Source organism: Eleutherodactylus coqui, chromosome 10 (genome assembly GCF_035609145.1).
Source record: "Eleutherodactylus coqui strain aEleCoq1 chromosome 10, aEleCoq1.hap1, whole genome shotgun sequence".
Lineage (NCBI taxonomy): Eukaryota > Metazoa > Chordata > Amphibia > Anura > Eleutherodactylidae > Eleutherodactylus > Eleutherodactylus coqui.
Genome location: NC_089846.1, coordinates 20,725,415 through 20,742,625, shown reverse-complemented (window position 1 = coordinate 20,742,625; position 17,211 = coordinate 20,725,415). Strand labels below are relative to the sequence as shown.

At 42.4% G+C, this 17,211-nt stretch overlaps 1 protein-coding gene across 2 annotated transcripts in view; it reads left to right on the top strand.

Annotated features, from left to right (window-relative positions):
• The window catches only part of CCDC187 (coiled-coil domain containing 187), a 90,530-nt gene extending 81,315 nt beyond the window's left edge, over nucleotides 1-9,215 (top strand). For both annotated transcript variants that reach the window (XM_066580508.1, XM_066580507.1), the window contains exons 27-29: nucleotides 268-2,387; nucleotides 8,393-8,544; nucleotides 8,658-9,215. In XM_066580508.1, the coding sequence (XP_066436605.1) occupies nucleotides 268-2,387; nucleotides 8,393-8,500 (2,228 nt within the window). In that variant the 3' untranslated portion in view covers nucleotides 8,501-8,544; nucleotides 8,658-9,215. The remainder of the gene's footprint in view (nucleotides 1-267; nucleotides 2,388-8,392; nucleotides 8,545-8,657) is intronic.
• Nucleotides 9,216-17,211: the final 7,996 nt, after the last annotated feature.

The following is a 17,211-nucleotide window of genomic DNA, read 5'->3' as shown; positions in this document are numbered from 1 at the left end:
CTTGAGAGCAGGAGGTCCCAGGTTTGAGTCTTGATAGCTGTAGTACTTGAGGCATGGGAAAGCCTCTTTAAGGAGCTTAGATATCGCAATATGGCATTCACTGAATCCATTAAATGAAATACATAGATTCAGATCTTTGCAGCCAAAAAATATGTTCGGTAGCTTTGGATATGGTCCATTTTCCATATGCACGTTTCATAACCATTCTCTTTTATCCACTGAAGAAGTAACCATATATATACCTAACTGATATTTTTACATTTATAGATGCCAATATAATGTCCACAACACAAGAAGCTGCAAATGATGACCAGTTGGCGATCGAACGCACTGATGATCACAATTCTCAGAGTATTTCAGTGCCTTCCAAATCAAAAACTCGGACGCTGTCTCCTTCCCTTGCAGAATTTCAAAAAGTTTCTGCTAAACTTATTAACATCTCCGAAAGCTCACCCTCTGCATCTGACCGAGGGCAAGCTGGTGAGGACACAGAGAGCGGAGATTCCGAGGTGTTTGATATGGAGTCTTCAGAGTTTCCATCTAGAGGACCCTTAGATTTGGCATGTGGTGAAAATATGATGGCCAATGGAGACAAGTCTAATCCAACGTCTTCCCCTACAAAACCTCCAGACTGTAGAAAACCAGTCATTTTGGTTATGAAAGAGACACAAAGTAAAACTGAAATGGCTCCTTTAGCATGTGAATCCTTTCCAACCTCTGAGGACTTGACAGAATCCGATACAAAAACATACGGTATAAACCATTTACCTGAAAATCAAGACGGCAGTGTAGTCAGAATTACCAACATACACAAGTCGACGTCAATGAGTCCGAAAGGCGACGGTAATGCAGCTGGAATGAGTTCACCTGACACTAAAGACCGCCAAGGAGTGACAGAAACTAATGAAAAACAATCCTTTACGAAAAGTGCAATCTTCAGGAAAATTGAGATGATGCCATCTCATACTACAGCTTCAAAAGATTTATCTCAGATTAAAAGCTTTCCACATCGGAGTGAGGGAGACGACATATTTATCATGGATGAAGTTCTCCAGCCTATCGAAGACACCTTGTCAGAAATCTTGTCTCCAATTGATGAAAAGCTTTCCTACGAAAGCGCAGACTTGTATTCCCCACAACAGGATCAGAGCGAAGAGCTCCCGTCTCTCCCAAGAGACTCGAGCTCGATTAAGAGTGGGGATAGTGACACAGAAGACTTCCCCACCCCACCTGAGGAAATACTTTTATCTAGATCTGAAAGTTTGCAAAGTAGTAGGGAAGCCAGCCTCATTGAGGAGATCTATTTATTATACGATAGCCTGCTTACAGAGGACACTCTACTTCCACCTGATGAAATTAATAATGCCGAAAATTCTCCACTTGAGACTGAGAATTCGAGAAGGTTACCTGAGGAGATAAAGCCATGTAGACCATTTCTAACGTTATCCAAAGCCGAAGATGACATTCATGATCCTCTCTCTACCTTTGAGATAGGAGATCGGGTATTAGTCAAGCTTTCAAAGCCAGGAACTTTAATGTATAAAGGGTTGACGTCCTTCAAAGTAGGTTACTGGGCGGGAGTCGCCCTTGACAAGCCCGAAGGGGACAACGATGGAACTTATGAAGGCATCAGATACTTTGAATGTTCTAAGAATTGCGGAGTGTTTGTCAGACCTGGACAGATCTCACATCTGTTGTTTGATGAGCTGGATAGATCTGATCCTAAGAAGGATGAGGATGATGATTATTCATTTGGTGATGGTCCATCTCCAGGACATGTCCAAAAACACGATGAAAGTAATGGAGATCCAAGTGGAAGACAACTTGGAGAAAAGGATGAAGGGAAGCAGTCTTCAGAAAAGGGTACCAACCTGTCAAGGTCGTGTAGTTTGAAGGCATCAGAAAATATTAATGATCTTCTACAAACTACTATTTCCCCAAGATGTTTCCATGCATACCCTGAAGGCCTTCTAGTTGATAGGAAAAATCCTGGTCAGACCTTGCAAATAAAGCAGTTTTGTAGAGGTGACATTAACAAATTAATAGCGCCAAACCCCTCGCAGGACGACAAACACAGATTGCTTTTAAAGGTTACAGACGAGCTGATCAGCAGGGTCTTACTTGATGCCATTGCGACATGTTCTAAAATATCTGCCCCCGAGAAGGTGTCATTGATGAACAGTAGCAAGGATGAAAAATGTATGGTGGCTGAAGAAGGGTTCTGCAATCAACTCCTATCAGTGACCACACGACAGGCAGGTGGATATGTGGATACGTTAGTGACTGAAGTTATAAATGACTGCATTGAAGAATATCAACAGATAAGAAGAAAGAAAGGAAAAGAAAATACACATTGGTCTTCTCTTAGCTACGGGAGCCCTTTTCTGGTATGTATAATATTAAGGTACTTCAAGGGATTTTCCACTTTTGAAAACAAACTATTTCTTATTAGAACGACTTGTGGCAGTTAGCTGATCTGATAGTGTCCTGCTGCTGGGAACCCAGTGATGGGCTCTAATCTGAGTGGAGGACCCCCATCTATGACATCCGTGTGTCTTAATAGAGCAGATGGACACAGGTTGTTTTTATGAGAAGACCATTTTAAACAGTGGTGTAATAGTTTAGTTACCAGCAGCAGGAGGGGAGTGTGTTGATATTGTGGGAGGCAGTGACCCATCCACCAATAGGCTATGTTCACACTGGCTAAATGCGCATCTCATTATTAGACATGAATTTCAATGAAAATTCACATCAGAAATAAGGGCGGTTGTTGGGAATTTCTGACATGGAGTTTCATTCGTTTGAGCCACGACCAGTCAACGGGCAAAAACCACATGCAGATTTTCCGACATGGCTTCCGCTTTAAAGAGACTTATGGGCTCAAAGTAGCTGACTCTCTGAGTCTGGGCATGAGGTGCAAATTTTATACTTAGTTTTGCTGCTATTGCTAAGTAGTCATCCCATTTTGTTTGTAGAATGGAAGGACTTCTTAGCTCACTGCTCATTGCATTACAGCAGCAGGTTTGAGTGCCGACAGCAGGTGAACGGCGGGGAAGGAAAGTATAAAACATACATCCCAAACCCAGAGGGCCAGCTACTTTGAGCCCATAAAACTTATATCCCAACCCCGGACTCGAAGGGTCAGATACTTTAAGCACATAAAAGTTACATCCCATCCCCGGACTCGAAGGGTCAGCTACTTTGAGCCTATAAAACTTACATCCCATCCCCGGACTCGGAGGGTCAGCTACTTTAAGCCCATAAAACTTACATCCCATCCCCGGACTCGGAGGGTCAGCTACTTTGAGCCTATAAAACTTACATCCCATCCCCGGACTCGGAGGGTCAGCTACTTTGAGCCTATAAAACTTACATCCCATCCCCGGACTCGAAGGGTCAGCTACTTTGAGCCCAAAAAACTTATATCCCATCCCTGGACTCGGAGGGTCAACTACTTTGAGCCCAAAAAACTTTTATCCCATCCCCGGACTCGAAGGGTCAGCTACTTTGAGCCCAAAAAACTTATATCCCGACCCCGGACTCGGAGGGTCAGCTACTTTGAGCCCAAAAAACTTATATCCCATCCCTGGACTCGGAGGGTCAACTACTTTGAGCCCAAAAAACTTTTATACCATCCCCGGACTCGAAGGGTTCGCTACTTTGAGCCCAAAAAACTTACATCCTTCCCCCAGACTCGGAAGGTCAACTACTTCGAGCCCATGTGCTTAGTTTGTAGGGCTCAATATAACTGACAGATTCCCTTTAAGAAGTGAGACGTCATTTCTCTTTTTTTCTGCCCATGGATATCAAGTGTATTCACAACAGCATGGATTCCCATTAAGACCAAGGAACACTTCAGTTATGGATTTTGCCACAGATTTGATGCTGAAGCGTTGCGGATTTTGCGCCAAATCTACGGTGGCGCTGCCCATATGGTATTTCAAGAAATTAGTTTACTCATCTGAAATGATACGATTTATACTCCAAATACGGCTTTCCTATTTTTTTTTACTATTATGGCGCACTGTCACATAGTGGTGAGGGGAAAGAACAGGAGAACGGGACACCACGGACGGACCATTATTGGAAGACATGGTCAGCAGCTGCTCGGCGATCACCCGTTTTGCGTGCGCAGTGATCTCACCCTAGTGTGTGTTGTAGGTACATAATAACCCATGATCAGGATTTTCAGGTTTCAGCCAGAAGTGCTCCAGGGTAGCGTTCCCAGCCTGTGTACATTGGCTTACAGTTAAAGGAAGAACCAGATTAAGCGCTCCTTGCCCAGATTGTAGTCGCAGCAGAGACACAATATGCTTAAGAAACTGCAAAATCTCAAGAAACAAGGTGGTGCTGATAGTAAGGAGACGGAGCCCTATTGTTCCAACGCATCTGTAGTGGAAATAGGAAATAGTCTCATTATCAGAGTATTAGTTTTTGGGTGTGCATATTTATACAATCACATTACTTTAGGGAGGGTGGGGTTAAATGTGAAATAATTGGGTTTTTTTAACACGAAAAAAAAACATTTTAAAAGGGGTGTGCAGACTTTTTATATGCACTGTATGAGATAGACATGGTATTTAGCTCTAATCTGAGCGGAGGACCCCCCCATCCATGATGTTTTTGTCCCCTAATAAATCACATGGACAGAGGCTGTTTTTATTTAGATGCCCCTTTTGAATAGTGCTGTAATAACGCTATTACCAGCAGCAGGAGGGGAGTGTGCTCCCGCCCCCTCTCTGCCTCCTCTCCGCCCCTCTGCACTATTTGCAATGAAAGGAGGCGGGACGGGGTGAAGTTCTGAGAATTAGCCCCACCCCCGTCCCGCCTCTCCCCATTGCAAATAGTGTAGAGGGGCGGAGAGGAGGCAGAGAGGGGGCGGGAGCTCAGTTCCTGCTCCTGGCTCTTCCATCCTCCCCCCCTGCAGAGAGAGACGACGTATATAGGCTGGGCCGAGCTAATATACGGTCGTGTGAATCCAGCCTTAATGGAACAGATCTAAAGATGTATTTATAATAAATAATACACACATGATCACATGGGAGGGCACATAGATGGTGAATGAATTTGCACTTATATAAATACCAGAGACAGAATACAAGGAATGTGAAAGTTTATGGTCTCTAAATTGGTGTTAGAGACTAACATCAATTTAGAGACTGTAAACTTTCACATTCCTTGTCGCAGGACTAAGTATTTACTGTTATGCTCATCCCTCCCTGGTATGTATCAAAGTGCAATTAATCACAAAACATCTATGCCCTTTTATCCTGTCTATGGTAAAGATGACGACACCAGCTTCTCTGACTACTTAAAGCACACTGTGTATTTGTATGCATCATTAGTGTAAGACACTACACCTGCTTTGATTGGCCAGTGCTGCCCAAGTGAGCAGTACTGGGCAGTCAGATCAGCATGTAGTGTCTTAGACTAAGGAGGTATACTGTGCATCAGGTAATTAGAAAAGCAATGCGACCATCTTTATTTCTCCAGGCCTGGAGGGTTACATTAACCCCTTAATGACACGGCCTATTTTGGCATTGAGGACCAAGCGATTTTTGGTATTTTTCCATCTCCATTTTTCAAAAGCCATAACTTTTTTATTTTTCCGTCGACGCGGCCGTATAAGGGCTTGTTTTTTGCGTGGCGAGCTGTAGTTTTTATCGGTGCCACTTTTGGGTACATAGACAATATCGTAAAACTTTAATTATTTTTTTTATGATAACAGAGAGAGAAAACGCATCAATTCTGCTATAGATTTTTTTTTACAGCGTTAATCATGCAGCATAAATGACACACTAAATTTTTTCTGCGGGTCGGTACGGTTACAACGATACCAAAATTCATATATTTTTTCAGGTTTTTACACTTTTTTTGCAATAAAAACCCTTTTTTTGGAAATCTTTTTTTTTTCTCTATCACTGCATTCAAAGTCCTGTAACTTTTTTATTTTTCTATGTACGGAGCTGTATAAGGGCTTATTTTTTGCGAGAAGAGCTGTAGTTTTTATTGGTACCATTTTGGGGACTGTACGGCTTTTTTGATCAATTTTATTGCATTTTTTTGGGAGGCAAAATGCTAAAAATGAGCATTTTGCCTCTGTTTTTTAGCGGTTTTTTTTTTGCCGTACAAAATAAAAAGCGTGTTCAACTTTTTGTACGCATCGTTACGGACGCGTCAATACCCAATATGTGGGGTTTTAATTTTTTTTTTACCTTTTTTTATGCTAATATTAGAAAAAGCATAAAAAAAGGGTTTTTTTTACATTTTTCTTTTCTTTTTTTACACTATTTGAGTCCCTCTGAGGGACTTACATAACTGCACTTATGATCGCTGTGACAAGGCATGGAAGAGCTACTGCCCTGCCATGCCTTATCGCTTATACAGCGATCATAGGCATTGGCACTACAGGACGCCATGGCGACAGGCCGGGCTCTCGCAATAACATCGCGAGAGCCGGCCGGAGACAGAGGGAGTGCGCTCCCTCTGTGAACTCTTTCCCTGCCGCGATCTACTTAGATCGCGTCAGGGAAGGGATTAACAGCGGGGGCCGCATCTCCGGCTCCCACTGCGGGATAGCGCGAGGTCAGTCATGATCTCGCACTATCCCGATGACGTAAGGGTACGTCATTTTGCGCGAAGTACTAGCCTGCCATGACGTACTCTTACGTCATGGGGAGGCAAGGGGTTTAGAAATGTAGCTTCTTTTTTTCTGTAATCCGTGTGCAGATTCCATGCGGAAGGCCTCCATTGCTGTCATTGGAAACGTGCGAACCGCAGCCCATACGCTGGAAATACAAATAAACAAGAAAAAACCCTGTACAGCACATGACGGCCTGCGAGTGTCCGCTGTCATGTGCAGGCCAGGTAAGTACCGTACGCAGGGTCACCGGCCAGGCTCACACACGGAATTAGCTGCGGGCCTCCGGAATCCAACCCGCTGGTGTGAGCCGGCTTATAGGGTAAAGGAGGCAGGGTTCTTAGCGGCACAAAATATTTCGGAAAATTAGTTTACTCCAAATACGGCGGCCATTTTTCTTTCTTTTTTTTTACTATTATGGAGCAATGTCCTATGGGGATGAGAGTAAAGGAGGCGAGCGGACTGACCGTTATCAGAAGCGTTCTTCCGTTTAGCTCGGCGGTGATATTTCGTGTGCACAGTGATCTCATCCTAGTGTGTGTTGTAGGTACAGAACAACCCGGGGGGCAGGATTTACAGGTTTCAGCCAGAAGTGCTGCAGGGTAATCTGACTTACACGTAGCCTTCCCGGCCTTCGTACATGGCTTCAGAGTGAAATGAAAGAGCAGCGATTACCGTCACGGCAGACAAACTGAAGTCTTCCTTTTCATTTTTTCATCCCCACTTTTAGTTCATTGTACCATTTAATGCCTCATTGTGTTGTAGGGTCGCACGTGCGCCGCAGCCAATGACCATCTCCGCTATTGTTCGCTGAGCTCTGTCATTGGCTGCAGCTTTTGTAGAGCCCAAAGACAGGGCAGGACTGCAGGCTGTGAACAAACAAGAACCGGAAGACCGAGCAGTGCAGAGGGAAGTATGAAGAGGTGAGTATTAGAGATGAGCGAATCTACTCGTTTAGGGCGTTTTTGCACTCGAGCAGCACTTTTTACGAGTAACTGACTACTCGGGCGAAAAGATTCGGTAGGCGCCGGGGGTGAGCGGGGGGTTGCAGAGGGGAGTGGGGAGAGAGAGCTCCCCCTTGTTCCCCACTGCTACTCCCCGCTCCATCACGCACGCCGCCCCCCCCCCCCCCCCCCGAATTTTTTCGTCCGAGTAGTCAGTTACTCGGAAAAAGCGGTGCTCGAGTGCAAAAATGCCCTAACCGAGTACGCTCGCTCATCTCTAGTGAGTATATTCCAACGGATTTGAAAGAGGAGCTCTAACTTGTACAACCCCTATAATATTTTCAAAAATATAAAAAATTTGTGTTCAACTTATTTATACATTTTGTTAGTTCCTATAAGGGACTTGAATCTTCTTGATCGTTTCTAGAATACACTGCAATACTTTCGTAATGCAGCATATTGTATTTTTTTATGATAGTCTATTAAGCTTTGCCTTTTATAGACCATGTGAACCCATCAGCACCCTACAATTCTGTTGCGGGGGGGGGGAGGCAATGGGAGCGCCAAAGAGGTCCTCCCTTCGACTGACTGTTTAGATGCTCTGCCAACTTTGACAGCAGCACCTAAATATTAACCTGCAGCAATCGAAGTTAGGTGTCAGCTATCAGAAATGGCCTGCACCCGCCAGCTATGGAGAAGGCTCAGCTCCCAAGTCCGCTTCATATACCGTATGTTTATGGTGGGTGGTCCTTAATGGGTTAATATAGTTCAGAAATTAAGCATAATTTATGTCTGATATTTTCTCCAGGTGGCCGGAGAAGACAGAACATCATCGTTAATTGACTTTACTGATGGGATCTTTGAAGAGCTGCTAAAGGATTCACTTCGTGTGATTGAAAACATTAATGGTAGTTGAATACAATCCTGACCGGCACCTGGAGGAGGCGCTCTTCCTTCTAGGTATAAAGGAGCGCTCTCTATTCCTGGACATCCCTGTTTAATTTTATTTCTTATTTCATTTCATAAGTTCGGATTTTATTGTCATCAGCGAGTTATTATTCTTCCCCTATTAGGTGAAGGAGCCGGGGAGGTAAGGAGAGCGGACATCGTGGAGCTGCTGAACCAGATGGAAGTGATGTTGTCATGACTCTGCCTGACCGGTCCGCGGGATACATGATAATTCTATGTCTTCTTGTATCATTATGCTTTATTACTGCGTTGCGCCATAATTAAAGGGGCTTCCCCGCACTTTAAGAGCACCTGCGCGAGTAACAAACTTTTGACGTGTCAGAGCAAGACGTCGAATGTTTTGATCCGTGGCCATCCCGGTGCTGAGACCCCTGTTGATCGCTGAAGTGAGGAGGCTGCAGCGCTATTCCCCTTCGGCTGTCATTATTGCCTGTCAGCGCCTCTCGGTAGCTGAAGACTGATGCATAAATGTTTGTAGAAGTCCGTGCGTCCATCTTCAGCTGCCGAGAAGAGCTGACAGGCAACGATGACAGCCAAAGAGATACAGCGCTTGGGTGAGTGCCGCGGCCCCTTCATTCCAGTGATCAGCGGGGATATCAGCACTCAGACCCCACTGATCAAAACTTTTGACATGTTGCTCTGAAACGTCAAAAGGCTTTTTTTTTAAAAGTCCAACAGCTCTTTAACCCCTTGAGGACCAAGCGCCGTAAATATATGGCGCTCGGTCCTGGGCTTTTAATCTGCGCCATAGTAAAAATATGGCACAAGATTAAAGCACTTGCAATCTAGCAGGGACACGTTGGGTTCTCGGGTGTCAGACACAGCCAAGGACCCGAAGGAGAAGGCAGAAGCGTTTTTACCTGGAGGGTTATTTTAGTTATTGCTATACCATTATGTACCCCGGGACAATATCGCAGCGCCATTCATTTCCATGGAGCCGAGGTGCAATGCCAAAGACATCCCATCAACAGGTGGGGTGAACTTTTTACGTTTTTGAGTTTTTATTACTTTTTTTTAGGTTTTTTTTTAATCACCATAAAAAATATATCATTTTGTTTCCACATCTGTATTTTCAGAGTGATTTTCATATTTGAAGTGGTCCGTGCATTTTATACAATGACGGTGTTACATTTATTTATATCTCACGCTTTTGTACATTTTTATATTTTAATAAAAAGCTCAGTTTTTGTAAAAAAATTTTTTGTCAGAACTGCATTTTTTGGGTGATTTAATGAATATGTTACATTTATTTTGACCACTAAACCCTAAGGGTTTGTTCACATGGAGGCGGAATCTGCAGCACTTGGATTTGACGTGGTTTTTGGTGCGGAATCCATGTGAAGAAGTGGAATCTACAATGTAAACTGCTGCAGCTAATTCACAAGCTGCGGGTTTAAATCCCGCACTACGTGTCAATGTCCACACGGATTTTGGGCGTTTTTCTCTGCCGCATGTGAATGAGATTTCGAAAATCTTATTCACGTTGCGCCTTCTGTAAATTCTGCATATTTTCGGTGTGGAAATCTGCATGGAAAATCTGCAGCAAATCTGCCCCGTGGGGAAGTAGCCTTCGGCCGGCTTCACAAAGGCATATTTGCGCAAGCAATTCGCAGATAATAGAACTCAGAGCTTCCGATGGGTTTGTTCACATATGCATTTCAGTCTCACAAAAAGAAAAAATAGAATATGTTCTATTTTCTGCGTATTTGTGCACCAAAGTTCTCCATAGAAGACAATGGCGGTGCACAAATGTGCGTGGAATGCGCAAGGAGATGCGTGACGCATTGTGTGATTATACGGGAAAAAGAACAGATTGGAGCTCATTAAATTAACCGGCCATTTAAATTGGTGCGTCTTTGTTTGCCGCACGGAAATATGTCTTGCGGGTGCAAAAAATACAGTAAAATATGCCAAAGCGCCTGTGAAAAAGCATATTTCATTCCGCAAAACCGCCACTGTCATGCGTGCGTAAATACACTTACACCCGTGTGAAGGCGTCCTTAGAGTAACTTACGCCCGTGTCGAGGCGTCCTTAGAGTAACTTACGCCCGTGTCGAGGCGTCCTTAGAGTAACTTACGCCCGTGTCGAGGCGTCCTTAGAGTAACTTACGCCCGTGTCGAGGCGTCCTTAGAGTAACTTACGCCCGTGTCGAGGCGTCCTTAGAGTAACTTACGCCCGTGTCGAGGCGTCCTTAGAGTAACTTACGCCCGTGTCGAGGCGTCCTTAGAGTAACTTACGCCCGTGTCGAGGCGTCCTTAGAGTACCCCGTAAAGTAAGATTTTTATCACGTATCTTACATTTTCATCGGTCCAAAAATGTTAGGACGCTGATTATTGGCAGCACAACTGTTGCCTTCCTCCGCTGCAGGGTTAGGTAGAGCGGGGAGCCATGACGGATTATAATTGGTCCGAGACTCCAAGGGGGCCTACGGCTGTCCCAGTCGCCCCTATTGTAATCTGCACTGCTAAACCTCTCCCTGCATCTGAAGAGCATAGCGGCAATGGGAGACCCTAATACTACTGGGGCGGCAATAAGGGACCCTATCACTCTTGGGGCAGCAATGGGGGCCCCTATTATTAATGGCGCCAAAATAGGGAATACTATTACTACTGGGGCCGCTAATATAGGGGACACTATTACTACTGGGGCTGTTAATATAGGGGACACTATTACTACTGGGGCCGCTAATATAGGGGACACTATTACTACTGGGGCCAATATAGGGGACGCTATTACTACTGGGGCTGTTAATATGGGGGACCCTATAACTACTGGGGCCGCTAATATAGGGGACACTATTACTACTTGGGCCGCTAATATAGGGGACACTATTACTACATGGGCTGTTAATATAGGGGACACTATTACTACTGGGGCTACTAATATAGGGGACGCTATTACTACTGGGGCCGCTAATATAGGGGACACTATTACTACTGGGGCTGTTAATATAGGGGACGCTATTACTACTGGGGCTACTAATATAGGGGACGCTATTACTACTGGGGCCAATATAGGGGACGCTATTACTACTGGGGCCAATATAGGGGACACTATTACTACTGGGGCTGTTAATATAGGGGACGCTATTACTACTGGGGCCAATATAGGGGACACTATTACTACTGGGGCTACTAATATAGGGGACGCTATTACTACTGGGGCCAATATAGGGGACGCTATTACTACTGGGGCCGCTAATATAGGGGACACTATTACTACTGGGGCTGTTAATATAGGGGACGCTATTACTACTGGGGCCGCTAATATAAGGGACACTATTACTACTTGGGCTGCTAATATAGGGGACACTATTACTACTGGGGCTACTAATATAGGGATCACTATTACTACTTAGGCCACCAATATAGGGGACACTATTACTACTGGGGCCAATATAGGGGACACTATTACTACTGGGGCCACCAATATAGGGGACACTATTACTACTGCGGCCAATATAGGGGACTCTATTACTACTGGGGCCACCAATATAGGAGACACTATTACTACTGGGGCCTATATAGAGGAAGCTATTACTACTGGGGCCACCAATACAGGGGACTCTATTACTCGTGGGGGCAATATAGAGCATGCTCTAGTCTGATTTCATGAACTTTTCTATTCTTGCAATAAACGGGTATCCCAACCCTCCCCGTTCCAACAACTTCAAGGACTGGAGCACCAAGCTAGTGGACTTCAAGGACTGGAGCACCAAGCTAGTGGACTTCAAGGACTGGAGCACCAAGCTAGTGGACTTCAGGGACTGGGGCACACAATCACTTTACTTCAAACTACTTGACTAAGAGGTTCAGATCACCAAACATTTGGATTCCAGGAACTTGGACGACAGTCCTTGTACCGACCTCCAAGGACTGGGTCCACAAGCCGCTGGACTCCAGGGAGTGAATGAAGAAACCACTGGATTCCAAAGACTGTGTCACCAAATCACTAAACTCCAAGGACTCAGTCACAAAACCGCTGGTCTCCAACGACTAGGGAAGCAAGCGACTGGATTTATAAGGATTGATGGTAATTTGGGCCACTCAACCACTAGACTCCAGGAACTGGGTTAACAATCCAATGGACTCCAGGGACTAAGTGCTAAACCATTGGATTCCAAGGACTCGGTCACTAAATCAGCAGACTCCAGGAACATTAGGACGTATCAGAAAACAATCTAGGAGGACCCCTATAGATTTCTAGAATTAAGAGATCTATTGTGAAAAATCTGACAGATGCAAAGACCATGTGAATGAGGCCTTACGGAGTTGTTCCATCAGAGACAACCCCATTCATGGTTGATCGCCCGGGTCTCACTCTTGGCTCCCTTAGGAGCTGGTTTTGCCAGACAAAGCCATAGATGGCCAGACATGTCCTCTGCGGTTCCTGCCGCAGGGGGAATGTAGTATTAGAAGATGCCCATACAGATGCATGACCGTCCTGTAATACAAGGATGACTCATAGTCCACCAGAATGGGAGCCGCTCTCTGTTCCGGCTCGTAGAAGGGGGCTGCTACGCGGACCCCACTCTATGATAGTCGTATACTCTAGGCCACCTGTTGTTCCTACAACGCTTTTCATATTGGCTGATGTCAGCAGGATTGGGTGACCATCCTAGGGCTCACTCACACGGGGGCGTATGTACACGCATAATACGTGATACTAAAAGCACATTGATTTAGATTGGGACATTCAGACCTACATTGTATATTATGCCCATTATAGGCCATTGGTGCCTAAAGTATGCTGTAAATATTCATATTACATGTGTATGTGCTGTGTATACATGTGGCAGACAACATATGGCCGTGTGAGTCTTGGTGTGCACAGGGGGTCCGGACCCTCCTGGCAAGTCCTTCGCCTCGTGCCGTACCCCGCGGAGGCCAGTGACTGACTGCAGCGCTCATGTATGTACATGTATGTACATGTATGTACACGTCATCACTGAGGCATATAAAGGCTGGTGGGGAGTCCTGATGGGTGAATATAGCATACTGTGTTATTTTATGAGCAGTTACAGGCAGTTAGAACATGTGTTCCCATAACTCAGCACACCGGCATCCGTTTAGGTCAGGTGAAGAGTAAAAGAATAGCATGAAAGCACGAGGACTGTATATAACTATATGAGGACAGTATATACTTCTATGAGGACTCTGCCTAACTAGAGCTGTATGGTGACTGTATATAACTAAATGTAGGTGTGTGAGGACTGTATATAACTATATAGAACTATATATACTTCTATGAGGACAGTATATACTTCTATGAGGACTTTGCATAACTATATATAGCTGTATGGTGACTGTATATAACTAAATGTAGGTGTGTGAGGACTGTATATAACTATATATATGTATATTAGGACTGTATATAACTATATATATGTATATGAGGACTGTATATAGCTGTTTAAGGAGTGGATATAACTGTAGCTGTATGAGGACTCTATAAAACTATATATAGCTGTATGATGAATGTATATAAATATGAAGACTGTATATAACTTTAAGGACTGTATATAACTATATATAGCTGTATAAGAGCTGTATATAGGTATATGAGGACTGTATATAACTAAATGTAGGTGTATGAGGACTGTATATAACTAAATGTAGGTGTGTGAGGACTGTATATAACTATATATATGTATATGAGGACTGTATATAACTATATATATATATATATATATATATATGAGGACTGTATATAGCTGTTTAAGGAGTGGATATAACTGTAGCTGTATGAGGACTCTATAAAACTATATATAGCTGTATGATGAATGTATATAAATATGAAGACTGTATATAACTTTAAGGACTGTATATAACTATATATAGCTGTATAAGAGCTGTATATAGGTATATGAGGACTGTATATAGGAGTATGATGACTGTACATAACTATGATGACTGTATATAACTATGATGACTGTCTACAACTACATATAGCTGTATGAGGACTGTATATAACTATTTATAGCTGTATGAGGACTGTATATAGACGCGTGAGGACTGCATATAACTATATAGAGCTGTTTGAGGACTGTATATAGAAGTACGTGGACTGTATATAACTATATAGAGCTGTTTGACGACTATATAGAAGTATGTGGACTGTATATAACTATTTATAGCTGTATGAGGAATGTATATAAAAGTATGAGGACTGCATATAACTATATATAGGTGTATGGAGACTGTATATGACTATAAATAGGTGTATGAGGACTGTATATGACTATATAAAGCTGTATGGAGACTGTATATGACTATATATAAGTGTATGAGGACTGTATATGACTATATAAAGCTGTATGGAGACTGTATATGACTATATATAGGTGTATGGAGACTGTATATGACTATATAAAGGTGTATGAGGACTATTTATAACTTTATATAGCTGTATGGAGACTGTATATGACTATATATAGGTGTTTGAGGACTGTATATGATTATATATAGGTGTATGGAGACTGTATATGACTATATATAGGTGTATGAGGACTGTATATGACTATATAAAGCTGTATGGAGACTGTATATGACTATATATAGGTGTATGGAGACTGTATATGACTATATATAGGTGTATGAGGACTGTATATGACTATATAAAGCTGTATGGAGACTGTATATGACTATATATAGGTGTATGGAGACTGTATATGACTATATATAGGTGTATGAGGACTGTATATGACTATATATAGGTGTATGAGGACTGTATATGACAATATATAGGTGTACGAGGACTGTATATGACTATATATAGGTGTGTGGAGACTGTATGTGACTATATAAAGCTGTATGGAGACTGTATATGACTATATATAGGGGTATGAGGACTGTATATGACTATATACAGGTGTATGGGGACTGTATATGACTATATACAGGTGTATGAGGACTGTATATGACTATATATAAGTGTATGGGGACTGTATATGACTATATATAAGTGTATGGGGACTGTATATGACTATATAAAGCTGTATGGGGACTGTATATGACTATATATAGGTGTACGAGGACTGTATATGACTATATATAGGTGTATGAGGACTGTATATGACTATATATAGGTGTATGAGGACTTATATGACAATATATAGGTGTACGAGGACTGTATATGACTATATATAGGTGTGTGGAGACTGTATGTGACTATATAAAGCTGTATGGAGACTGTATATGACTATATATAGGTGTATGAGGACTGTATATGACTATATAAAGCTGTATGGAGACTGTATATGACTATATATAGGGGTATGAGGACTGTATATGACTATATAAAGCTGTATGGAGACTGTATATGACTATATATAGCTGTATGAGGACTGTATATGACTATATATAGGTGTACGAGGACTGTATATGACTATATAAAGCTGTATGGAGACTGTATATGACTATATATAGCTGTATGGGGACTGTATATGACTATATATAGGTGTACGAGGACTGTATATGACTATATATAGGTGTACGAGGACTGTATATGACTATATAAAGCTGTATGGAGACTGTATATGACTATATATAGCTGTATGAGGACTGTATATGACTATATAAAGCTGTATGAGGACTGTATATGACTATATATAGGTGTACGAGGACTGTATATGACTATATAAAGCTGTATGGAGACTGTATATGACTATATATAGGTGTATGAGGACTGTATATGATTATATAAAGCTGTATGGGGACTGTATATGATTATATATAGGTGTACGAGGACTGTATATGACTATATAAAGCTGTATGGAGACTGTATATGACTATATATAGGTGTACGAGGACTGTATATGACTATATAAAGCTGTATGGAGACTGTATATGACTATATATAGGTGTATGGGGACTGTATATGACTATATAAAGCTGTATGGGGACTGTATATGACTATATATAGGTGTATGAGGACTGTATATGACTATATAAAGCTGTATGAGGACTGTATATGACTATATATAGGTGTATGGGGACTGTATATGACTATATATAGGTGTATGAGGACTGTATATGACTATATATAGGTGTACGAGGACTGTATATGACTATATATAGGTGTATGAGGACTGTATATGACTATATATAGGTGTATGAGGAGATGTATATGACTATATAAAGCTGTATGAGGACTGTATATGACTATATATAGGTGTATGGGGACTGTATATGACTATATATAGGTGTATGAGGACTGTATATGACTATATATAGGTGTACGAGGACTGTATATGACTATATATAGGTGTATGGGGACTGTATATGACTATATATAGGTGTACGAGGACTGTATATGACTATATATAGGTGTATGGGGACTGTATATGACTATATATAGGTGTATGAGGACTGTATATGACTATATATAGGTGTACGAGGACTGTATATGACTATATATAGGTGTATGAGGACTGTATATGACTATATATAGGTGTATGAGGAGATGTATATGACTATATAAAGCTGTATGAGGACTGTATATGACTATATATAGGTGTATGGGGACTGTATATGACTATATATAGGTGTATGAGGACTGTATATGACTATATATAGGTGTACGAGGACTGTATATGACTATATATAGGTGTATGGGGACTGTATATGACTATATATAGGTGTACGAGGACTGTATAT